Consider the following 25,752-nt stretch of genomic DNA (forward strand, 5'->3'; position numbering starts at 1 on the left):
TTCTGGGACTATTGTAGGTCATTATGTGACACTCATATCCAAGGCTGGTGACAACCAGTATTCTAAGCTTGGGAGGCAGAGAGAACAGATGTAAGATCCATGAATTTCATTTTACAGTAGTGAATGTGGATTGCAAGTATCAGTACAAACTCAAGACCTATTTTATCTTAAAAAGATTTCCTTGCTTTGTCCAGAAATGATAACTACACAAGTATCCACAAGTACTGCTAGTTCTGAGACGGTGGCCCTCAAAGATCCCTTTGCACTGAAAGGGACCAAGGAATCTGGGAAAAGCAGCTGATTCCAGGTTTAGGCAAGGATCTGTGCACGAGAAGCTGATACAACTTTTTAGACGAGGCAGCGACAGAGCCCTCAGAGAAACTAAGGTGTTTGGGACTTTCAGGTTAGAAGGACTCAAGAGCTAATCTGAATCAGAGGCTCCTACTGGCCAAAGATGGGACAATCTGAATATTAATAAGGGTAATTTTTATGGTGAATTGAAACAAACTATGCTTAAATACATGAATTCACAATGCTACTGAACACCAGCAACACAAAACACTAGTTGGTTATAGCTGAAGCATGCTAGCGAACTCACAGTGAACTAATTCACTGATCTGGAACTGGAAATTAAGTGGGAAGAATAATTCATCTTTACTCCTATCTCATGTTAAAAAATGGTAGTTAGGTAACAAAAAGTAAATTAGGGAAGATTCTCCTTACAGAATTGTTCTGGCTAGTTAATGAAAAACAGAATTAGGTAATTAAAATATCACTATTTGCAACCTCCAGTGAATTATTAGTTGGTCATCAATGGCTATTGGCTTCATCAAACAGTCAGACACTGTGTGCATCCTGCTGGAAACAGCCTTAAGAAAACCAACCAAACCAATGGGATCTGAATCTGCCTCCTGATCAGAGAGGATTCACAGAGGAACAGAGGGTAGGTCAGCAGACAGTGCAGAGGAAGACTCCCCAGGGCAAATAAGCAGGTTTCTTCAACAAATAAACTGTGGCGAAATAGAAGAGGATGGAGTGGGGCCCTACAGACGGAGGACACATAAGAAGACATATCAGCTAATCTAAACGCATGGATCTTATTGGATCTTAACTCAAACAACTAATGAGGGAGACAGACTTTGGAAATCTGAACACTGACCACCACTGATGAATAAAGGAATGAATACCATATTTCAAATGTGCTACTCCAGAAAGTAAGAATAAGAAAGTAAAAAAGGGACATAACTTCTAGAGACTTGCTTCCAAATAAAACAGAAGAGGAAAAAAAGCTAGAGGACATAAGATATAAGAATGGGCATAACAGGGGGCATCTGGGTGGCTCAGTGGGTTAAAGCCTCTGCCTTCGGCTCAGATCATGATCTCAGGGTCCTGGGATTGAGCCCTGCATTGGGCTCTGTTCAGCAGGGAGCCTGCCTCCCCCTCTCTGTCTGCCTCTCTGCCCACTTGCGATCTCTCTCTGTCAAATAAATAAATAAAATATTAAAAAAAAAAAAAAAAAAAGAATGGGCATAACGGGCGCCTGGGGGGCTCAGTCAGTTGAGCGGCTGTCTTTGGCTCAGGTCATGATCCCAGATTCCACGCTCTCTCTCACACTTTGTCTCTCTTTCAAATAAATAAATAAAAATCTTAAAAAAAAGAAAAAAAAAAAAAACATTGGCTGGGTGGTGCACTTTATTACACTGTTTTGAATACTTTTGTATATCTGAAAATTTACATAATAAGGAGTCTTTAAGAAACACTTAAATGTTTTGATCTGTGAGTTATACAGGTTCAGAGAAAAGGTAGATTCTCAGCATGATTTTTTCCCAGAAGGTCCTGACATCACTTCCAGATGTCTTTTCTCTATTAATGGGAAATGCCACCTTTCGTCACCAAATGCCCAAATCTACCGGGGTCTATTTTTGGCCTCCTGACTTTGCTCTACTGATTAGTATGACTAGCTCTTACCAGCAGTATTTTGAGAATGGTAATTCTGTAATACTACTACAAGGGAGGCCACATTACACAGTGGGTTTTATCCTGTAGAAGAAGGAAAGCATTTCAGAAAACCATTATCCCCATTCAGCACCCAGCCCTTCTCCCACCTGTCTCCTCTCCACTGACCCCTGCAATGTGCTCTGTACAGCTCAGCCACCTTTCACACCTTCCATCAACAAATACTGAGGACACAGACAGTACATGCCACGATTCTGGGCTTGAGGGCTAGAATATAAAAGAAAAAGCCAAGTCCCTCCCTTCACGGAGCTCACATCCTGTGAGCAGGAAGAGGACCATAAAATATCTTAGCTCTGCCCTGTGTGAAGGTGGAACAGAGGCATGAGGCCAGAGCTCGGGGGTGGACAGTAGCAGGCTGGGGCACCTGAAATCACATGGTACACAATTCAAAACTGCTTATTTTTCAGAATAACAAACATCTTAAGATTAATTTTTATTAGAATAAGCAACAAAAATTGACATAAACCTGTAGGATAAAAATAAGCCTTTAAAGACCTATCAGGAATGGTGGCTTGAGGAGCTCTGTGGATTGGCTTGCCAGGAAAAAAGCGCAACTGGTAAAAATTATAAAAAGCACCACCACCACCATGATATACCCATCTGGGCATACAGTAAATAAAGAAATCTTTGTTCCAGAAAATCTCCTAAAGCTTGGTAAGAACAGAGCAGTGTGAGGCACCGGAGGAACCATGACTTCCTCCCTCCTCCCATAGCTCCGTGGGACAGACTCCGTGCTGAGAGGGTGCAGCAAAGAACACGGGGCCCCCTCCCCACTGGGTCCCCGTGAGGGCTCTGAGCTCTTCCGGGGAGAACACGCTGCCAGCATCACCCATCCTCCTCAGCTGTGTGGTGTAGAGGCTCAATCCCAGCTGAGTGTCTGGGTTCTCTCTTCTTCTGCCCCAGTTTGTTTCCAGGGTAGAGGCTGCCCCCAGAAGAGGCTAGTGGAAAAGACCACAGGCTTTTCCTGTGGCAGGCCACAGAACAGAGCAAAGCTCCCCACAAAAGAACTGACTTTGTCTGAAACAGAAGATAGTGAATTCAAGCCTAGGAATGCTCTTGAAAACAATGGAGATTTTGGAGGTGTGCAGGTAAGTGGAGGCTGGTAGTTTCATGACAGCCACAAGCTAAAACCACAAACTAGCTGGGCTCTCACAGAGAGGGCCAGGAGAGAAGGGTCAGAACCACCTCACAGAATGGCCTCGAAAATGACCCTGCAAAGGGGCTCAAACACGGGATCAGATTATGCAGCACATTTATTATAAATTGTCAAAAATAAGGCAGTCAGCTGGCAATGAGTGCAGCCTGAAGCTGGGTGTGACAGCAATAGAGGCAATAGCCTGGCACAGCTGTCACAGTGATAGAGAGAGGCACAGGGTGTCAGCGAGACTGCTGGCACCCCAGGGTGGCTGTACCAGCCTGGGAGCCACAGCTGACTCCACACTGCGGGAGAGAGAGGGAGCCACTGGAGTGGCCTAGCCATGCTGCTTGGCAAACAAGGGAACAACAATGACGACAGCTGTGGGGTGGGTTGGGGGTGGGTCAGCATCCAGAGTTGCTGCAACATATGATTTGAAATGGTCAGTTTTCACACCGAAAACTATTAAGAATTAAGCAAAGAAACAGGAAACAATGACTCAAACAGAAGAAAAAACAAGAGAACCTTTCAGTAAAGGACCCAGACATTAGAGGTAATAGATGGACTTCCAAGGAACCATGGCAAACACGTTCAAAGAGCTCCAGGAAACCATGCATAGACAAGTAAAGGAAGGTCTGATGACAATGTGTCATCAAGTTGAGATTATCAACAAGGAGATAGAAATTATAAAGAAAAGAATCAATGGAAACCATGAAGATGAGAAATATAATAACTGAAATGAAAAACTCACTCACTATAGTTGCACTGAACTGGCAGAAGAATCACCAAATTTAAAGGCAGAGTGATAAAAAGTATACAATCTGAAAAACAGAAACTTTCCCAAATTTGACGAAAACCATTAATCTACATATCCAAGAGGCTCAATGACCTCCCAGTTGGATAAACACAAAACACAAAGACATATTATAATGAAAATGCTGACAGACAAGACAAGGGAAGCCCAGGCAGACTGAGAGGAAGTCCCATCAGAAGCCATGTAGGCCACAAGGCAGTGGGACAGCGCACCTGAAGTCCTGAAAGAGAGAGAAATGGTCGGCTCAGAATGTTCTACCCAGCAAAACTATCTTTTAAAAATAAAGGCACAATACCTCATGAAAATATCTGTCCAACGGCGCCTGCATGGGTCAGACAGTTAAGTGTCCAACTCTTGATTTCAGCTCACGTCATGATGTCAGGGTCTGGGGATCAAGCCTTGCTTTGGGCTCCCCGCTCACTGTGGAGTCTGCTTGTCTCCCACTCTCTGTGCCCCTCCCCTTGCTTGCACACACTGTCTCGCTCTCGCTCTCACAAATAAATAAATGATAAATATTAAAAAAAAAAAAGAAAGAAAACATCTATCCACACAAAAAACTTCCCAAATGTTCATAGCAACATTATCTGTAACAGCTGAAAAGTGGAAACAACCCATATATTTATCAACTAATGAATGGATACATGATGTGGTCTATCTGTCATGTGGAACATAACTCAGCCAAAGAAAGAAAGAAGTCCTCATGCCACTACAACCTGGGTGACCTTTGAAAGCACTCTGCCAAGTGAAAGCAGCCGTCATACAAGGCCATGTAATACAGGGCCCATTCAAGGGAAATGTCCAAAAGAGGCAAATCTACAGAGATGGAAAAAAGATCCACAGTTGCTGGCAGCTGAGGGAAAGGCGGTAATTGGGGGTACACTTTCCTGAAATTAATACCTCCTCTCAGCAGGCTACCTGCAAGGCAGTCCTGGCTCATAAAATAAGCATAATGAGACAACTGAACACAACCACTCTTTATAGGAGTCAATAAAAGAAGAAAAACTTGGAATCCACTGTTGGCACTGAGGTCAGTGGCCTGAACCACCCTCTCAGGTGTCCTGCACAATTAGCCCCCCTGGCTGTTCCTGGAAGTGAAGATGCAGTCAGGCCTTCCATGGAGGACAACCTTCCTTTGAGATGAAACATCAACAATGACCCTCACATCCCTGTAATAAAAGTCACTGGCTTAGTTCTCTCTTTTGCTCTGCAGACTATAAGCTCCCTGAGGATGGAGGCTGCCCACAGTGTCCAGCACAGTGCCTGGCCCACCTCTGCTGGATGGCTGAGTGGAAAGGGCATTTTTGGCATGGGGCTCTTGCTCACATAGGGGAGCCACATGGAACCCTTCTTTGGGTACACAGTGGGGGAAAGCCAGGTGTAGAAGGCAGGTGTTCTGGTGGCTAGTGTGTGTGCTCACTGGAGGATAGGCTTCATTAAGACACCTAGACTAGGAAGGCTCAGGTCCCAAGAGCTAAGGACTTACATCTTAGGAGATTAGATGTCCGAGAAGAGGAAGTGTTGCAAAATGATTGAAAGAAATCAATGGAGATTCTTCCCCAAATAATCCTCGCTCAAGCGGGAGACTCATTCCTTCGACAATCCTTTTTGGCACCCATCACATACCAGGTGATGTTTAGGCCCATGGTAGGCATGTACAATGAACAAAACAGATTTGGCCCTGCCCGACTGCAGGCTGAAGTGCAGAGAGCAGGCGGCTGTTACATGCATCACACGGGCAAGTCTGTAATTACAATCTAAGCGAAGAAAGAGGGCACCGAGCGTGGACTGCTGTGAATGACAAGCACAGCGAGGGCAATTTGGTTTCATGGATGAGCGAGAGATGTCAGCTGAAACCAGGGATGAGTGGACAAGCAGGCTGAGGGGCTGATGATGACAGAGCTGGGCACCTGGGGAAGAGCTCGTCACCTGAAGGACTGTGCGAAGGGCAGAGGCCAGGACACAGTGAGTAATGGTGAATATGGTTTAGGATGAAGCTGCAAGGTAGGAAAGAAGCCTCACGTAGGATTGTTAATTGATCCAAAGTTCAGCTACTGAAAGGTTTTATGTACTGGAGATCAGGGATGGTCTGGAACGTGAGGAGCGAGGGAGAAGGATGGTGAAGGGGGGACGCCCACATTTCTACCTGGAAGAATCACATGAAGGTGCCATTTGTTGGGAGGGGAATATGAGAGGGCAGATTAGACATGAGGCTGTCACAGTTGCTTTACCTTTGGGAGACCCAAGTGGAGGTGTCAGACAGGCAGCTGAGTAGACAGTCTGGAGACTGGAAAAGAGGAGACAGCCAGTGGGATAAATCTGACAAACCTATTCATGGGACTTAAAACTGTGGGCGCGGATAAGATCATCTTAGAATTGAATATAGAGTGAAACCAGGAGGCAATCCAGAAAGAGTGCCAGGGCCAGGAGCTAAGCTAACAAAGACTAGATAGCAAAGTGAGGTGCAAAGAAAACCAGGCAAATGGGAGCTACCAGAACGGGGGGTCAGAAATGCCAAATGGTACTGAAGGATCACGTAAGAGGAAGCCAGAGAGTGTCCAACTCAGAAATAACTGGTGAGTGAGGGTAGGCGTGTTGTAAACTTGAGGCAGCAGAGGAAGTGCAGGGTGAAGAAGAGACAGGGCACGTGGCCATGAGGCAAGCCGGCCTATGTGTGTTTGGGGTGGACAGCTGGGCTGTCTTAATGCTGACATACAGGCCCTCAGTTAGTCCTGCTCTGACTGATCCTGACTCCTCGAGTTTCAAAAGATTATAAAAATTTTGGGGGCACCCGGGTGGCTCAGTGGGTTAAGCCTCTGCCTTCGGCTCAGGTCATGATCCCAGGGTTTTAGGATCGAGCCCTGCATTGGGCTCTCTGCTCAGCAGGGCCTGCTTCCCCCTCTCTTTCTGCCTGCCTCTCTACCTGCTTGTGATCTCTCTCTCTGTCAAATAAATTAAAAAATCTTAAAAAAAAAAAGATTGTAAAAATTTTGATTATTGGGGCATCTGGGTGGCTCAGTCGTTTGGGTGTGTGCCTTTGGCTCAGGTTGTGATCCCAGGGACCTGGGATCAAGCCTCAGACTGGGTTCCTTGCTTAGAGGAGAGACAGCTTGTGCCTCTCCCTCTGTCCCCTTCCCTGCTTGTGTTCTCTCTCTTTCTCTCTCTCAAAAAGATAAATACAATCTTAAAATTTTTTAAAATTATTAATGTTTTTTTCTTTCAGTTCACATGTGTTCAGATGTCCCAAAACTACTGGTAATTTTTGTTAAAGTTTCAGATACCCAGGCCATGACCTTCATAAAACAAAATTCCTAAAAAGAACATTTATATTTTAAAAATTGGGGCAAGAAATGTAAACTCCAAATACTGGCTGCCCTTTGCCCCATTTTCATCTTCACATTGCTTGGGATATTTCAAACTTACACAGTTTCCAGACAGATACACAGAATACAGTTTTAAAATAGTAAACATTCCTAAATCCTCACCAGGTTTTCTTTCAAATGCAGAACTGATTAAGATCAGGGCGGTGTTAAGCTCCTCCATGGAAGAGGCCCCGTGACCTCCTGCTTCCGACATGCCATGATCACCACAAAGAACTAGCAAATTGGGTACAAGAGTCTCTCTCTCCTATAAGGCAAAGAAAAAAAATATTTCAATTGCATTCAGACTGAGGAGAACACATGATCTAGTTAAGGAAACAACTTCAGATTTTACCTTTACTTTAAAATAATAACTCTTTATAAATGAGTTAGACTTTTTTTCCTTAACCTATGAACTTACAGCTAGATCAAAGGGTCAAAAACAAGTAATATCACAAATATAACAAACAGAATCATATGGAGGTCATGAAGCACAGCATGGTTCTATTTAGGACCTCTCAGGGTAGAGGATTTGGGCCTGGTTTCTACTGACCGTGAGAGCCTAGGCGCATGCCTTATCATACCCATGTTATGTGTCACATGGGATTGCCCCTCAGCCTACGGCTCCAGCCAAGGGCCTCTGCTGCTCCTTGAGGTGCAGGGGAGGCTCTTTCTTGCTTTTGCTACTTACTTCACCTGGAATGCACTTTCACAGACGGCGCATTTGCCCCCTCCCTCCCTTCAAGGCTCTGCTCCAGTCTCTTACTCCATCCTGAAGGACAGCTGCTCTCACAATTCTGCCTCAAATTGCAACTCTTCTCTCAGATGCTGGTCCCTCCTCCTGCCCCACGTTTTCCTAGAATACTTATGTACTCGTTGATTATCCTCACTTGTCCTCCCTGGCTACAGTATAAGCTCTACAGATGCCCAGACAGGCATTCAAGAACTAGGAGGGGGATGAATGGGTCAATGGTAGACACAGTCAGAGCTGCTGGGAGGCTGAGCCCATGCTCTGTGCTTACAGGCAAACTGTGTGATGGTGGGCGTGGCATTTACATAGGTCTCGAGTCCACTTCAGGAACTCGGTATCTCTTAGGAGTTGCTGGCACAGTTGACACTCGTGCAGCCCAGCGCACCACAGTAAGCCTCACCTCGGACAGCAGTGAGGTGTGGATCTTCATCAGGACACTGTCCATCTCCCGGAGTTTGTGCCCGATCAGAGGGCTACTGGGCCCAGAGACATGGCCGATGTGGTCCAGCCCGAGGTAGTGGAGGATTAACACATCCCAATCTCCTCTTTTTAATACTTTATCCAAATGCCTTGTAACATTATTATCCACCTGTAAAGGGGGAAAGGTACGTATGAATAGCTTCCTTTATTTCCCTTGATCTACACTCTCCAAGGAAAAGGATACAGTTCTTTTAAAATCTAGGCATTTTGGAGGAAGGAGCAAGATGGCAGAGGAGTAGGAGACTGAAATATCATCAGGTTCCAGGAGTTCAGCTAGAGTTATCAAACCATTCTGTACATCTACAAACTCAACAGGAGATAGAAGAGAAGAAGAGCAGCAATTCTAGGAAGAGAAAATCGACTGCTTTCCAGAAGGTAGGACTTGTGGAGAAGTAAATCTGAAGTGGTGGGAAGACAGACCACGATGGGAGAGGCCAGCTCCTGGCAAGCAAAAGAGCAGTGGAGCACAAATTTGACTTTTAGAAGTCGGCTCCACTGAGGGATGTTGCTCCAGAGGCTAAGTGGGGGTGGAGCCCTCGTGGGGACAGTGTGGTCTCAGGATCCATGGGGTCACAGAAAGACCAGCAGTGTCTGAGTGTGGCAGTGCTCCCAGGTATCGAAGCAGTGATGCCACCTGCAGAGACAGCCAAGGAGGGGGCTCTCAGCTCAGGGTTACCATAAACCATGATCCAAGGCACAGCTGGGTGACTGCTCTTCGAGCAAGGACCCCATAAGTGGCAGATCCAGAAAAAGCCCACCCTTCCTCCTCTGGGAGGAATGGCATGGAAGCAAGTGGCAGGATCTGCTGGGTTTGGAGACTCCAAATGGGGCCATGCACCAGAGATAGAAACACTATCAGTCACAGACTGGTTGAGCTCGGAGCATGGCCAGAGACCAGGGAGACAGGAGGGATTGACTAATTTTCTCTGAGGGTGCTCTGAGGAGTGGGGCCCCAAGTTCTTGGCTCCTATAGGGCCAGAGATTAGGTGGCTGCCATCTTCATTCCCGTCCTCCAAAGTTCTACAGAAAGCGTTCAGGGAACAAAAGCTCCCGAGCACAAACTGGAGCAGATGACTTAGCCTGGCCCCTGGCAAGGGTGGTGTAATTCTGCCTTGGGCAAAGACATTTGTGAATCACTATGGCATACCCCTTCCCCAGAATATTAGCCAAGAATATCTACCAAGACCAAACAACTACTGGACCACATGGGGGGAATCCTAGATATAAGAGATTCCATAAGATGAAACAATATGAGAATAATTGGGATCCCAGAAGGAGAGAGAGAGGGGCAGAAGATATATTGGAGCAAACTATAGTAGACAATTTCCCTAATTTGGGGAAGGGAAAAAGCATCAAAATCCAGGAGGCACAGAGAACCCCACTCAATTCAATAAAAATAGGTCCATACTCCATCATCTAATAGTAAAACCTATAAGTCTTAGTGACAAAGTGAAAATCCTGAAAGAAGCTTGGGACAAGAGGTCTGTAACACACAATGGCAGAAATATTAGATTGGCAGCAGACTTATCCACAGAGATCTGGCAGGCCAGAAAGGACAGACATGATATATTCAGGATGCTAAACAAGAAAAATAATGCAGCCAAAGAATATTACATCCAGCTACACTGTCATTGAAAATAGGAGGAGAGATTAAAAACTTCCAGGACTAACAAAAATGAAAAGAATTTGCAAACACCAAACCAACCCTACAGGAAATATTGAAAGGGGTCCTCTAAGCAAAGAGAGAGCCTAAAAGTAACAGACCAGAAAGGAACAGACACGATATATGATAACAGTCACCTTACAGGCAATACAATGGCACTAAATTCATATCTTTCAATAGTTACCCTGAATGTAAATGGGCTAAGTGCCTCAATTAAAAGATACAGGGTATCAGAATAGATAAAAACAACAAGACCCATCAATATGCTGTCTATAAGAAACTAATTTTAGACCCAAAGACACATCCAGATTTAAAGTGAGGGGGTGGAAAACAATTTACCACGCTAATGGACATCAAAAAAAGGCTGGGGTGGCAATCCTTATATCAGATAAATTAGACTTTAAGCCAAAGACTATAATAAGAGATGAGGAAGGACACTATATCATACTTGAAGGGTCTGTCCAACCTGAAGATCTAACAATTTTAAATATCTATGCCTCTAACATGGGAGCAGCTAATTATATAAACCAATTAATAAAAAAATCAAAGAAACACATCAACAATAATACAATAATGGTAGGGAACTTTAACACCCCCCCTTACTGAACTAAAGGCTTTAAATGACACACTGGACCAGATGGACATCAAAGATAAATTTAGAACATTCCATTCCAAAACAACAGAATACATTCTTCTCTAGTGCACATGGAACATTCTCTAGAATAGATCATATCCTGGGTCACAAATCAGGTCTCCACCAGTTCCAAAAGACTGGGATCATTCCCTGCATATTTTCAGACCACAATGCTCTGAAACTAGAACTCAATCAGAAGAGGAAAGTTGGAAAGAACTCGAATATATGGAGGCTAAAGAGCATCCTACTAAACAATGAATGGGTCGACCCAGAAATCAATGAAGAACTTAAACAATTCATGGAAACCAACTGTTTGAACCCAACTGTTCAAAATCTTTGGGACACAAAGGCGGTCCTGAGAGGAAAGTATATAGTGATACAAGCCTTTCCCAAGAAACAAGAAAGGTGTCAAGTACACAGACTAACCCTACATCTAAAGGAGCTGGAGACAGAACGGCAAAAAAAGCCTAAACTCAGCAGAAGAGAAATAATAAAGATCAGAGCAGAAATCAATAAAATAGAAACCAAAAGAACAGTGAACAGATCAACAAAACTAGGAGCTGGTTCTTTGAAATAATTAATAAGGTTGATAAACCCCTGGCCAGACTTATCCAAAAGAAGAGAAAGGACCCAGATTAATAAAATCATGAAAGAGGAGAGATCACAACCAATACCAAAGAAATTCAAACAACTACAAAACATACTATGAGCAACTATACACCAGCAAATTTGACAATAGAGAAACATATAAACTACCAAAACTGAACCAGGAAGAAACAAAAACCTGAACAGATCCATAACCAGTAAGGAGATTGAAGCAGGCATCAAAAATCTCCCAACAAACAAAAGCCCAGGGCCAGACAGCTTCCCGGGGAGTTCTACTGAACATTTAAAGAAGAATTACTACCTATTCTCCAGAAACTGTTCCAAAAAATAGAAATGGAAGGAAAACTTCCAAACTCATTTTATGAGGCCAGCATTACCGATCCCAAAACAAGACAAGACCCCATCAAAAAGTAGAATTACAGACCAATATCCTTGATTAACATGGATGCAAAAATTCTCACCAAAATACTAGCCAATAGGATTCAACAGTACATTAAAAGGATTATTCACCACAGCTAAGTGGGATTTATTCCTGGGCTGCAAGTTTGGTTCAACATCTGCAAATCAATCAATGTGATATAATATTAATAAAACAAAGAACAAGAACCATATGATACTCTCAATAGATGCTGAAAAAGCATTTGACAAAGTACAGCATCCTTTCTTGATCAAAACTCTTCACAGTGTAGGGTACCTTGATATCATCAAAGCCATCTATGAGAGGCAGGGCAGGGGGTCGTGGAGGGTAGGGAGGAAAAAAATAAACAAGATGGGATTGGGAGGAAGATAAACCATAAGAGATTCTTAATCTTATAAAACAAACAGGGTTGCTGGGAGGTGGGGGGTAGGGATAGGGTGGCTGGTTATGGACATTGGGGAGAGTATGTGCTACGGTAAGTGCCATGAAATGTGTAAGCCTAATGATTTACAGATCTGTACTTCTGGGGCAAATAATACATTATATGTTAATAAAAATGGAAAAAAAAAATAGAATCTAGGCATTTGGGGCACCTGGTGGCCCAGTTGGTTAAGTGTCTTCTTTTGGCTTGGGTCCTGATCCTAGGACTCTGTGATGGAGCCCGCATTGGGCTCCCTGCTCAGTGGGAAGCTTGCTTCTCCCACTCATACAAGCCCCTTCTTGTGTTCCCTCTCTTGCTGTCCCTCTCTGTTAAATCAACAAAATCTTTAAACAAAAAGAAAATCTAGGACTCAGAGTCTGAAAACACCAAAAAAACCCCAAACACAAACAGAAAAATCTGTCATAAGAAAGTTAAACAAATATTAGCATTAGATTAAACTTTCACTAATACTGTCTTCACATTTCTAAGGTATAGATAGAATATACTATATAGGTAATTTAAATGAGAAGTGTTGTTCTGACAAAAACATTCTGTGGGGGGCACTTGGGTGGCTCAGGTTAAGCCTCTGCCTTCAGCTCAGGTCATGATCTCAGGGTCCTGAGATCAAGCCCCACATCGGGCTCTCTGTTCAGCAGGGAGCCTCTATGCCTAGTTGTGATCTCCGTCTTTTGAATAAATAAATAAATAATCCTTAAAAAAATAAAAAACATTCTGTGGGATCCCTCCTGAGAATTAACTAATACTAGCTGATGACCAGGTGACACAGGTGACCGGGGTGGGGTGGGGGGTGGTGAAGGTGAGGGCATCTAAGTGTGTCCTGTGCAAAGGCTGTTCTGGGAAGAAAGAGACACAGCTCTGAGCAACTAGCGGTTGAGCATCCCCCGACAGAGCCATGAGCCTGGTCAGCCTAGACCATTCAGCTGGTCCACCTCCCGCCCACTGAAAAGTCTCTACAAAGGGAAGGATCTCTGAGTGATGAGACAGAGGACAGGGAAACTCACTTCTGAAAGCAACTGCTGCATGTACAGAAGTCAACTTTAGGAAAGAGTATTAATGTAAGTAAAAGTACAAATGCTCTATCAGGCCCAGAAAACTGAGCTGGTATGGGTTTGTCTTTGTTCTGTGTGGCTTCCTTCTGCTTCAGGGTCAGCTTTCTAACTACAGGTCTTTTTTCCTTGTTGGAGCCTGTCCAGCACAGGACAGTGTCCCTTAGGACCAGGCTCCACCCAGCTCACCATCTGTCCTTCTACCTCCCCACTGGGGACACAGCTGCACTAACAGGAGAACCAGTAGCCTCAAGAATCCCAGGGAGGCCATGGAGTCCTCTGCCTTGTCTTGTACCGATGCTGCCACCCCCCATTCTGTCCACATGGGAAGCTGCCACTCACTTCTCAAAACAGCTTAAATGGCTCCTTGCTGGGAAGCCCTTCCTAGTCATCTATACCCCATCAACAGGTGCTCAGCTGTTCTAAGAGAGCTTTTTTCACATCTCCATCAGGGTTTATGTCCCTGGGTTGAACCTGATCATGTGGATGAATGGTGTCTATAATCTCTCCATACCTCTCCCAGCACACCAACAAAGGCCACATACAAAACAGTGTTGCCTCTCCCCGACAGGGTATCAGACTCCAGTGTGATAAAGGGTTCTTATTCTAAAAACTGACCTCCGTATAATCTGACACGAAAAATGAGGTTGTTCCATCATACTCCACAAAATGCTTTGGGAATAGTTTCACCCATGTTTCATCTCCATAAAAAATAATTCTTTTCCCAGCTGCTTTTGCCTGTGTGATCACGTTGTCTTCCACCAGTGCGGGGGAATTGAGGTTCCTGACAACATCGATGAAGCCGGGGAGGCTCCCTGTCATCATTGCCTGCAGAAGGAAACGTTCATGAAGTTAGACTATGGAATCCAAAGCACAGCATAGGAAGGAGCGCCGCAGATCACGTTATGGATGAAAGAGGAGAGCTTGAAACTAGGACATCCCCAATACTGGAAGCTGGGTCAGAGGGGAAAGCTGCATACAGATTTTGGCAAAACTAGCAAACCTGCTATCAAAGACTTGACTGTCTTTCAGCCAATGAGAGGATGGAGGAGGAGGCTGGGGCAGCTGGACCACCGTGGTAGACAGAAAAGCTGCAGGTTAGAGCAACTGAAGAAAACGGCAAAGCATGGTATACACTGAAAACATAAAGCTGTATACTCAACTGCCTATCAGGTCCCCACCTAAGCTTCAAATCTGCCCTGTGTGATAAGCAAACTCTGTGTACTCACCTTACAACCTAGCCATTCTAATGACCATGCCATGTGTACAAGCAGCCTCTCCCACAGTCTCTGTGCAAGAACTCTCAGAAATTATCATAGTAAACTGGCCCAGGGGTGCTGGTGGGACACCCCTGCTCCAAACACACACACACACACACACACACACACACACAGCACCATCATTTCTGGAAGGAAAGGGTGGGTGTCACATATCCCCATACCTTTCTGATGCAGAATTATGTCAACAATTTCCCTCACTTCAGCACAGTCTCAGAGGCCATAGTAATGGGTCACGTGTCTCCTGTGATCTGGAGTTATCCAACAACCCATGCCCTGGCATTTAGGGACCTACCTGTGCAATGAAAATAAACAGAAATCTGGATAATGACAATAGGCCCAATTTTGCCAGGTCTTTAACAGCAAAAAACCAACCAACCAAACAAACCAAATATGAATTAACCTGATTTCTGGAATGCCAGAGGAACTCAGCAAATCCTCTCCCCTAAGAGTAATGACAAAATGGGACAGAACTGCCCAAAACAACCATTTTAAGACTTAGAAAACTTACCAAGGATTTATAACAAATTGAGAAGTTCTTATCTAAGACAAACTACAGAATCTCAATAAGAGCTGTGAGTAACCTGTGGTGTTTTAACATAGGCTGCTCCTCTTCCCCTACTCCCACCATGTCGTGGCCATGGACCTGGATGGGTCCATCTGACCTGGAACTGCACGGAGAAGTCCCACGCTAGGGATGTGTTGAAAACAGGGAAGGCCAACATCACAGCTGCCAAAGCCTTCAGTGCTGTTTTTGGTAACAGACAAGCCCAACACTCAGAAATGGGATCTGGGGGGAACCCGGGTGGCTCAGTGGGTTAAGCCTCTGCCTTCAGCTCAGGTCATGATCTTGGGGTCCTGGGATTGAGCCCCACATTGCCAGGAGAGAGCTTCTCTCTCTCCCTCTGCCTCTCTTCCAGCTTGTGTGCACACGCATGTGCTCTCTCTCAAATAAAAAAAAAAATCTTTAAAAAACGGGATCTAGGTTGGGGTGCCTGGGTGGCTCAGTCAGTTAAGCGTCTGACTCTTGATCTCAGCTCAGATCTTGATCTCAGGGTCATAAGTTAAAGCCCCACATTGGGTTCCATGCTGGGCATGGAGTCTACTTAAAAAAAAAAAATTGAAATTAAAAAAAAAAGGGGGTTAGGGAATGAGACAGGTATAGCAGATTTCTGTAAGTGCCCACTGAGCTGCGTGCACACATGGGGCTGATTGTGCACTCAGGAGAGAACAGATAATGCCTTATAATCCACTCCTTTTAGCGGAACAGGAGACCCTACACAGAAAGTGACAGGGCAGGCTTATTAGGTGCCTGAACAGAGAGTACGAACCACACATAGACCCCTGGGAAGGGGGGAAGGCCTACTTGTTTAAGCACAACCTGCGACCAGTCACTGGCTAACCACTAACTATGTTCATTCAGGGGTGACCTTTTGGAAGACCAGCTTAAAATAAAAACAAGAATTTAAAACAAAAACAAGCAGATGCCAGTTACTGTGCACTCCAGGAGAAAGACTCTACAGAATGAGTTTAGGCAAGTAACTCACTGACAAACCAGCAAAATGATAGCAAGAACCACCACTCCCGGGGGGGGGAGGATGAGGATCCAGAGTTGAGGTGAGGGTTGCACGGATAGACCACATTTGTTAAATCTCACCAGACCGTACACATAAGAATGTCTGCACTGCACTGTATGAAAATTCTGCCTCAATGAAATTATTTTTTAAAAACGTGAGCCTCTCTTTCACCCCAGAATTTTACTATTTATAGGCAACCAGTTACTTTGGGTAAGTACTCTTTCATATATTTTCCTGTATGTGTACAATCACAAATATACAATGGTAATAAACTATATAAACAATTCTGCAACTTGCTTTTATTTTTCAATTAATAACATATCCCTAACTTCTCTCCCCAGAAAACTCACAGTTACTTTATTTATTTATTTATTTAAAACTCAGCTACAAAGTACTCAGTATTTGGACCAAGACCATTTTAATGGACATGCATTTTAACAAGCTTGCAATGCAAGTGCCATTTGAGCTGAGACCTGAAGGCTGACATGTTGTTGTCTAGGGGAGGGGAAGGGAGGTACAGTGGGGCTTCCCAGGCGGAACACAGCAAACTGTGAAAGCCCCAAGGCTGAGAGACGGCGGCATGCTTGGGGTATGTGTGATCTATGTGGATGAATGACACAGGAAGAGGGAAAGCAGCTCAGATGAGGATGAGGTAAACGGGAACAGGACCATGCAGACTCGAGGCCTGGGTTAGTAGGCAGATATAAACGAGTGCAGGGTTTGAAGAAGAGCACCACGACCTGCTTTGTTTGCAGGGGCCTGGGCACTAGGAGGTGCTGAGAGACTTCTACAGTCCTGGCTGGAGACCACAGCAGACTGGACCAGGGTAGCAAGAGTGCAGGGGCTGGCTCAGTGTTGACAGTACTGTCTACCTTGTTTCGTATAAAGAAGAGGTCATCATCAATCTTTACATTTTTACAGTGCGACAGACAAAAACTGGGCTTATAAATTGCTTTAGTTTGCCTTTCCCTGATTACTAGTACAGAATCTTTTCATATGTTTACTTGCCATTTCAATGTCTTCCTTTGTGGATTTCTTTATATCCTTTGCCATTGGATTGTTGTCCTTGGTCAGATTCTCTTTACACATCATGGGCTTAATATCTTGTTTGTGATGTCAACTGTCAATAATTTTTCCAGTTTATCATTTGTCAGTTGACTTGGTTTTTGTGTCTTTCACCACATAAATGTTTTTGGTTTCCATGTGGTCTAATCTGTCCATCCTTTTCCCAGGGGATTTTATAAGGTATTTGCCTCCTTCTCATATTAGACTGTGTTCCCACTGACATTTTTGAGGAGGGCAGGGACTACTTGGTACACTTCACCCCAGGAAGCATGCAGGCAGTTGGGAGCCCTAGGAAGTCTAAGTGAGAGCCCATGTCTGCCATCACCTTGGAGGTCATCCTGCAGTTGTTGTGACCTTGAGAACAGTAGTTTCTTCCCTTCTGAGAATGAAGGAGAGCTCTGCAGAAACTACTGGAAGAAGATGTGGCCTGGTCACCCTATTCAGCAGTGACCAACAGAGGCTCTGGAACTAGACACACATAGGCTAGGGTTGGTTTCTGATGCCAGCTGTGTGGTTCTACCACTTCAAGCCTGTTTCCTCATCAGGAAAATGGAGAAGACGGCAGTGTCTGCCTCACGGAGCCTAGGTCATGGGGCTGTTGTGACAGCACATGACATAACATCTGTGCTTTGTGCTCACTGCAGTCAATTGGTCAGTACCTGCTCCTTATGATGACTATAAATTCGCTGAAGAAAGGAAAAGCATTCACAAATTAGTTAACACGAGAAAGTGCTAGGAAAGTGCTATTAGTCTGAATCACTAAGATCAGCATTTTGTGACAACTGCATCAATACCTCAAGATTAATATATCCCTTCCCTAACAGGAGGCAGGGTAGGGGACACACTCCTTAGCCAATTACTACCCAATCCTACCAAATTCTAGAGCTGTGAACCCTAACTCCAATATGTATTTCTGGTTCTAGCTCTCCATTCCTGGGAAATGAGAGGCAAGAACCTGCAAAGGCCTGAAAGCAAATAAAATGAAGCACAAGACTGGTTCCATGAAATGACACAAACAGGCTGGAAATGGGAGGCCCCAAGAACCACAGTAGCTGACATGCAGTCTGGACACAGTCTGAAGCCTGCACACCCACTTACATGCTTTCTTATAAACCTACTCAGATTCCTTACCAGGGGGGGAAGGAATGGGTTCCTTCCACACCTTCAATAGAACAGATGAAGAAATCAGTGCTCCTGATGGTGAGGAGCCTGGATGCCTTTCTTCCAGCTTTAACAAGACTGGCCTCAGCAGAATGAACATTCTTGAGAGGCCATCCCTGAGCTTCTTGACTGAAGGTGCCCCACTCTCTGTTTCTCATCAGTGTCATACTCTCCTCCCTGATTCCTTCCACAGCACTTATCACTTTTTGAAACTATCCCAATTATTTATTTATATAATTACATATCTTTTCTCCCCTCAATTAGAAATTAAGCTCCATGACGATAGGACACTTGTTCTTCATTGAATCTCTCTTAATTAAAACTGTGTGATACACAAAAGATGTTCAGGAAATACTGCTGAATGAAGGACACACTACATCCCAAAGTTGCAGAAAGTGGGAAACGCAAGAAAATAGGTCAAGAAGAGATGTGGTGGGGCACCTGGGTGGCTCAGTGGGTTAAGCCTCTGCCTTCGGCTCAGGTCATGATCCCAGGGTCCTGGGATCGGGCCCCACATCGGGCTCTCTGCTTCGAAGGGAGCCTGCTTCCTCCTCTCGCTCTCTGCCTGCCTCTCTGTCTACTTGTGAGCTCTGTCTGTCAAATAAATAAAATCTTAAAAAAAAAAAAAAAAAAAGAGAGAGAGAGAGAGAGAGAGATATGTGGTATTAACCCTTTCAATCCCAGACGGTTTCATTCATCCAGTAAACAATTACTGAATACCTACCAAATACTGAATCAAGTAGTGGCTCCTTCTCACCAAATAACAAGGTGTCACATGATCAGCCATAGATGGAAGGCTCCAACCAGAGACTATCTTACCGTACCAGCCACATAGTCACAAACTTTTAAGCTCCTCTGTCTCTTTCTGCCTCCTCTCCTTTACTCACCCTTTCCGTTTCAACTTGTCATTTCTTCAGGCAGGCTTTTCTGACCCTCGATCTACACTGAGGCCTCCCAACCCCCCCAGTAATGAGCATCACATCCTGCTCTTTCTCATCATCATGTATTAATCACACTTTAAACTATGAATCAGTTTGTCTGCTCATTTGCTTAATGGCTATGTCTCTCACAGGTGACGAAAAGCTCCATGAAAGCAGATACTATGTTGCCCTAACTGCAAACCCTTTACAGTAGTTGCGTAATAAATAGTTCTTGAGCCAATCAATACAGCTTTACCCTTTCTTCTTCTTCTTTTTTTAAACTCATAGTTCATGGGTAAAGCACTATGTACTTTAAAGCCACACTCACTAGGCTGAGCACCTCAAAGGTGAGTTATATAGTAAAAACAGTGATAATTATTGAGGCCAGATCATGCAGGTTTGGTCATTATTTATATCATAGTTGTGGACAAGCCATCTAACTTACCTGAGTTAGTTTCTGATCTATAAAGTCAAGAGACTGAACTAGATTAACGTGAAAGGCTGGAATGTAAGTGACCCACTGATGATTAAAGAAGAGACCAGATTAGCAAGGAGGACACTATCTTCAGGATTAGGCTAACCTGACTGATCTGGCTCTAAACACCTTATGCCCTCCATGAAGTGCGAACTTGGGGCTACTTGACAAGAGACACAAATCATGGGTCTCAGTTCTACCCTATCTTGTGCGGCTTCGTCAGCATTTTATTGCCCCAGCCAAGTGGACAGCACTCAACTAATTTCCACCAAGTTAAAATTGGGACTCTAGGTAAAAGAGTACAGAGAGCCCCTCCAAACCTCCCAAAGAGCCAAATCATGACTTACAACACATTAAGTCAAACTGTTTACCTTGATTCGAGGCATAGTAACTGTAGGCAGCTTGGCTTCAGCCACAAAACTATGAGATGCTCCTTTCTCCACAAGGTAAGTTGTGTAGGGCATAAATTTCACACCCTTTGACCCAAACACAAAATCATCTCTCAAGCCATCTATCAGCATAATAACAACTTTTCTGAATAGAGGTGGTGGGAGCTTGGTCCAGTTGGAACGGTCTCCTAAAAATGAAAGGAAAAAGGAAATTAAGTTTTTAAACTGTATTTAGCCCTCAAGCACCTTATAATCTGCTTCTGGCCCACTTCTCTAGCACATATGCTGTCATATCTACCTAACCCAAGCCAAAGAAAAGGACCGGTTACTGGACAGTGCGAGGATACTGAGGAAGCTGAAGGAGCCCCCGTATTAACCATGAATTGCCCAATGCATGGTGTGTACTGGGGAAGGAGAGTTCCTTCGTGAGAACCCTGGATATCTGACGTTTGCGGAGCTTGATTCAAAACACAGTGCAGCGGGTAGGGGATGGGCAAACGTCTACAAACTGTCTACACGGTCAGTGGCTGGTATTGTGGGGACCTAGTCAAACACGGGAGAGCCTTTACCTAGTGCGTACTACTGGGTAAGTGAGGGCCACTGGCAGGAAAAGGGGGACATTCACTGAAAGAATGTCACAGAAGAAAACGCAGTGCTTGGGGTCAGCGGAATCTTATATGCTGTGTCTTATTGAGCAGAAAGGGTGCCTGGGAAAGGGAGTGACACAACAGACTGTTCGGGCAGGGGGCGGGGCTGTGACGGGACGAGCGACGTCAGGAGACGAGTTAGAGCAGGTGTGCAGAGCTTTCTCTGCGGCAACCAGGGAGGAGACTGCAGCGTGGCTGGTAGTGGTGGATGCCACACGCTGTGGCGTACAGAAAGGGGCTGGGGCGGTGGAGAGAGGACTCCTGGGCGTGGAGTCCTCTCCTCCCAACGAGGAGAGCACTCGGAAGTCCCGAGAAATGCGAGAGGCGATGCTCATAGGAGGCTCCTTTGGAGAAAGGGGTGGGGAGGAGCGGAGACGGCCGGGGAGGGGTCCGTACCAGCTGAGGGCTCGGGCGCTGGAGGCTCTGCTTGGTGCTCCGTCCTGGAGGAGGAACGAATCGGAGCCGGGAAGAATCCCCGAAGGAAAAGCGCGACCCCGAGCACCTGGATCACCACGCAGCAGGCGGCAAAGGTCCCGGAGCCCAGCCGCATCGTGCCTAACCGCTGGGCGCGGATCCCGGGTCCCTGACCCCAGTACGAGCCTCGCCCCGACGGGCGGCTTCCGGGAGCTGCCGCCGAACAAGCGTGAACTGGCCCGCATAACTGGTGCCGGCTCAGTGTGTCATCACGTCCGCCGTCGCGCCGGAAATACGCAAAGGAAAGGCGCTTGCCGGCGCCGGCAGTCCCCAGAGTCCCCGAACCCCTTGCCAATACTTCCGGCGCGTGCACGGGCGATCTCCCTCCCGCCCGCGAGGCCCCTCCCTCGCGTCCCAGTGGGTCCCGCCGGGTCTGGTTCGGGAGGTGGGAGGCTGTCTTGTGCCATACCTCCTGCTAGGAGCTCTCAGCTGTGTAGCATCGGCCTGCCGTGTAAGGTGCCGTCGCCTCCGAGCGCTCACCTGTCGTGGGCAGGTGTGTGCCGCGGACCCCTTTAAGCTGCGCCGCTGTCCCATTGCGGGGTGACCTAGAGAAGGTCAAGGCGTCCGTATGCAGACCAGACGCCAGTACCGTGTTGGGATCTCGTGCGACCCCTTCCCTGAACGCCTCCTCTGTCCCCGGCCTCGACGTGTGCTGGGACCAGGAATTCGCGGGAGGCTGACGCGCCGGGCTGAGCTGTGGAGGCGGCTGCCCGCCGCACTCCGGAGCCCGGGACTGACCGGTTGCAATAGAGAAGCCCGCGGTTTCCCGCTCCAGGGCTGGCCGGTGCTCTGTGCTCGCAGCTCCGCTGCTGTCATGCCGTGGGACAGCAGCTGGGGTCACGCCCGTCTTCCACCAGCCTTCCCTCCGCACCTTTCTTGGACCCGAGCCCCGTTCCCAGGCCGAGGCGGGCTGGAAGGGGTGTCTGCAGGCCTTAAATGTGGCCCTAGGACAAGTCTGCGACTTCAGGCTGTGGCGGTTATTGGTTTCCACCACCTCCCAGTACTCACTCACCCTGAGTGTTAATAACAGCCTCTGAACAACAGCTGGACTTTCTAGTTATCACCTGCCAGGCACCCGGTCAAGCCCTTGAAGTTATTTTATTTGATCACAAGAACCCTTTAAAGTAGTCATTATTCTTCATTGCAAACCCAGAAATGAAGTAACGTGTCTAAAGTGACACAGCTAAAGAGGCACAGGACAAAGATTTAGAGCCCACAGTCTGACAGCCTGTGCTTTGAATCTCCACACTTTGTTGACTTTTAAAAGAAAAACAAAGGGCGCCTGTGTGCCTCAATTGGTTAAGCAACTGCCTTGGCTCAGGTTATGATCCCAGAGTCCTGGGATCAAGTCCCGCATGGGGCTCCCAGCTTTGCTGAGGGTCTGCTTCTCCCTCTGACCTTCTCCTTGCTCATGCTTTCTCTCTCTCAAATAAATAAATGAAATCTTTAAAAAACCCAAAAAACAAAACAAAACCAAAGATTACATCCTCCCTTACAGGGGTCTTTGTTATGGGCTGAGTTTTATCCTTCCAAAAATTCATTATGTTGACACCCTAAACCTCAGTACTTCAGAATCTGATTGTATTCAAAGATACATTTTAAAGACGTAAGTAAAAATAAGGTATTAACTTTAAAAATAAAACTGCCCGTTATTTTACCTGCAATGCAGAGAATTGTAATGCAAGACCAGCAAGTTATAGCAAACATGGAAGAGGTTGTTCTATTTTTATTTAATTGATTTTATTTTTTTTTAAAGTAGGCTCCACCAGCATGGAGCCCAACAGGGACACAGGTGAGGTCCGTGTGCCTTCCCATCTCTGAGATGCAGGAGCCTTGAGTCCCACCAAGAGCAAAGTTGTTTTTTCAGCAAGTGGAAGTGCTCTGTCATCATTTTATAATAAGGGAACGCTTGTCACTGTCCATGTTAATGTTGGTCACCTGGCTGAAGCAGTGATGGTCAGGGTTCCCCACCATGAAGTTACTCTTTTCCATGAGCATACAGCGTGTCTTCATAAGTAGGAAAACACTGCACTGAGCCCAAATTTTAGGAGAAGGGAGTTAGCTCCATTTCCTTAATGGATGGCTGAGTGCCTACATCTACTATTTGGAATTCTTATAGGAGAGGTCTATTCAATTCCATTTGTAAAAAACAACAACTATATAATCTGTTGGTAGAAATGCAACTGAGTAATTTAAATGATCCCAATGGCTTCACTGAATAGTTCATTAATTGGGCAGCATCCCATTTAGCAAATGGAAAGGAGCTCCTTTTAGCTGCAGGGAAGGGAAGGGATTTAAAGGCAGAGAAGGGATTGAAAAAAAAAGAAATTACTAGAAAAGGATGCAGTCTATTTCAGGCAATGTCTCCTTCCAAAGGGCAGCAGAAGGGGCCATTCAGTTCATTTTCCAGCCTGACTGGTTAAAATTTACACAGAGGTGAGAGTGTGTGAAACTGCAGTTAGATCAGGTAATAAGTCTTGGTTTGCTGGCTTGCATCTCTTGACACAAGTGACTCCATTTTGGGCCTGTGGTTTCTTTTAAAAAAGTCATTTATTTTGGTGCACCTAGGTGGCTCAGTTAAGTAGCTGCCTTCAGCTCAGGTCATGATCTCATGGTCCTGGGATCAATCTCCATGTTGGGCTCCCTACTCCTCGGGGAACCTACTTCTCCCTCTCCCTTTGCCTCTCCCTTCTGCTCATGCACTTTATCTCAAATAAATAAATGAAATCTTTAAAGAATCATTTATTTTTACCAGTGTGGACACCAGGGCAGGTTATGCTCCAGCACTACAGTGTTTGGTCGCTGTCTCATTCCTGCTTTGGGATTGGGAGCACTTTCCACTGGTTATTGTTTTCTGTTGACATCTTTCCATCTCTGTGGCTCTTTTCCTGGAACTTCTTTACTTTCTGATACTTCCCGATTATCCTGGCTCCTATACTTCCTGTCTCAGTTCTAGTGTCAGCAATTTCTTTAAGGAGCCCTGGTTAGTAGAGGATGGTATAAAAGTCTAAATGTGCTCAGCGGACAATGCAAGGCAATATATGCATGTATTCCCACCTACGCTGACACACCTAGTTATAAAGGTTTCTATGTGCAACTGTCTGTGTCCATATCAAGCTAAAGACGAGTTTACACTGATGTCTCCAACATGGTCCATCACCATGAGGAGATAGTAATCTTCTCCCTTTGCTGATCTGTAACTTCCTACTCTAACATGAACAAACCTGGCTCTCCCCACCTGCCATTGATTTAATTCATTGCTCCATTCCAGATTACAGATGTGACGTCTTCAGAACTGATAGCTACCACTCCTCAGGGAAAGAACTTTATCACATAGAGCCCACTGTGTACGTACAGTACATTTTTCTTTACTCTAAAGATTCCACTCATTTCCAAAGTTACTTAGGTTAGCATTTTTTGTTATGCAATCTACAGTGAGGGTCTTTTTTCCCCATATGTTTCTAATACAGTTAGATTATATGACACGTTCTGTATTCCATTGAAGGGGAGGAAGAATTTTTCCTTGGTCCAAGTTTCTAACCTTGGGGCTAAGAATGAAATTGACATGAGACAGATTAATAGGAGGAAAAAAACCGAAGTGTAATGATGTGCGCCTAGAGACCCAATAATGAAACTGAGGTCTAAAGAAATGATCCAGGAAGCCAGGTTCATACTTTTTGATCAAAGAGAAAATAAAACTGTGATTAAATCACAGGACAAAGAAAACTTAACCTTGGGAGCTTCAATCACTGGGGGATTCTAAACAGAATTTGGGCTGGGGTAGTAAATTAGTGAGAAGTAACAAGGGTTGTTTATACAGCCTTATGGACTCCAGATCTCCCATCTCTGATGATGTTGAAATCCTCTACCTTCTGGTACAAGGACATCTTCACATGGGAGACAGATTTCCTGCTTCCAGGGGGGAAGAGGAGGGTCTAGGTGTCCTCATTGCATAGTCTGTCTCTTAAGTAACTTTTATTAAAGTGATCTATATGTTAAAGTGGCAGATTTGGGGCAGCCTGCCCTTGGCCCCTATACCATCCTGTGACACTCCCACATCTCAAATAACTTAATTTCAGTAGATTGTGATTTACTCTTTGGGATATAAAAATGTTTATGTTTTTTAAAGATTTTACTTTTAAGTCATCACCACACCCAACATGGGCCTTGCATTCACAACTCCAAGATCAAGAGTTACATGTTCCACCAACTGAGCCAGTCAGGTGCACCAAAGTGTTTGGGTCTTGACAAATGCATAGTGGCAGGTACAAATCATTTAAATATCATGCAATTCACCCCCTGATCCTTTTATCATCTCCAGTTTTGCCTTTTCCAGAATCTCCTACAAATGGGGTCACTCAAGCATGTAGCCTTTTCAGACTGGATTCTTTCACTTAGAAAAATAC

At 45.2% G+C, this 25,752-nt stretch overlaps 1 protein-coding gene across 8 annotated transcripts in view; it reads right to left on the reverse strand.

Annotated features, from left to right (window-relative positions):
- PIGG (phosphatidylinositol glycan anchor biosynthesis class G) overlaps positions 1-21,548 on the reverse strand; it is a 45,790-nt gene extending 24,242 nt beyond the window's left edge. For all 8 annotated transcript variants that reach the window (XM_059167937.1, XM_059167929.1, XM_059167921.1 and 5 more), the window contains exons 1-5: positions 21,269-21,548; positions 20,208-20,413; positions 13,980-14,189; positions 8,473-8,661; positions 7,448-7,589 (exon numbers count right to left, since the gene is read on the reverse strand). In XM_059167937.1, the coding sequence (XP_059023920.1) occupies positions 7,448-7,589; positions 8,473-8,661; positions 13,980-14,189; positions 20,208-20,413; positions 21,269-21,422 (901 nt within the window). In that variant the 5' untranslated portion in view covers positions 21,423-21,548. The remainder of the gene's footprint in view (positions 1-7,447; positions 7,590-8,472; positions 8,662-13,979; positions 14,190-20,207; positions 20,414-21,268) is intronic.
- Positions 21,549-25,752: the final 4,204 nt, after the last annotated feature.

Source organism: Mustela lutreola, chromosome 1 (genome assembly GCF_030435805.1).
Source record: "Mustela lutreola isolate mMusLut2 chromosome 1, mMusLut2.pri, whole genome shotgun sequence".
Taxonomy (NCBI): domain Eukaryota; kingdom Metazoa; phylum Chordata; class Mammalia; order Carnivora; family Mustelidae; genus Mustela; species Mustela lutreola.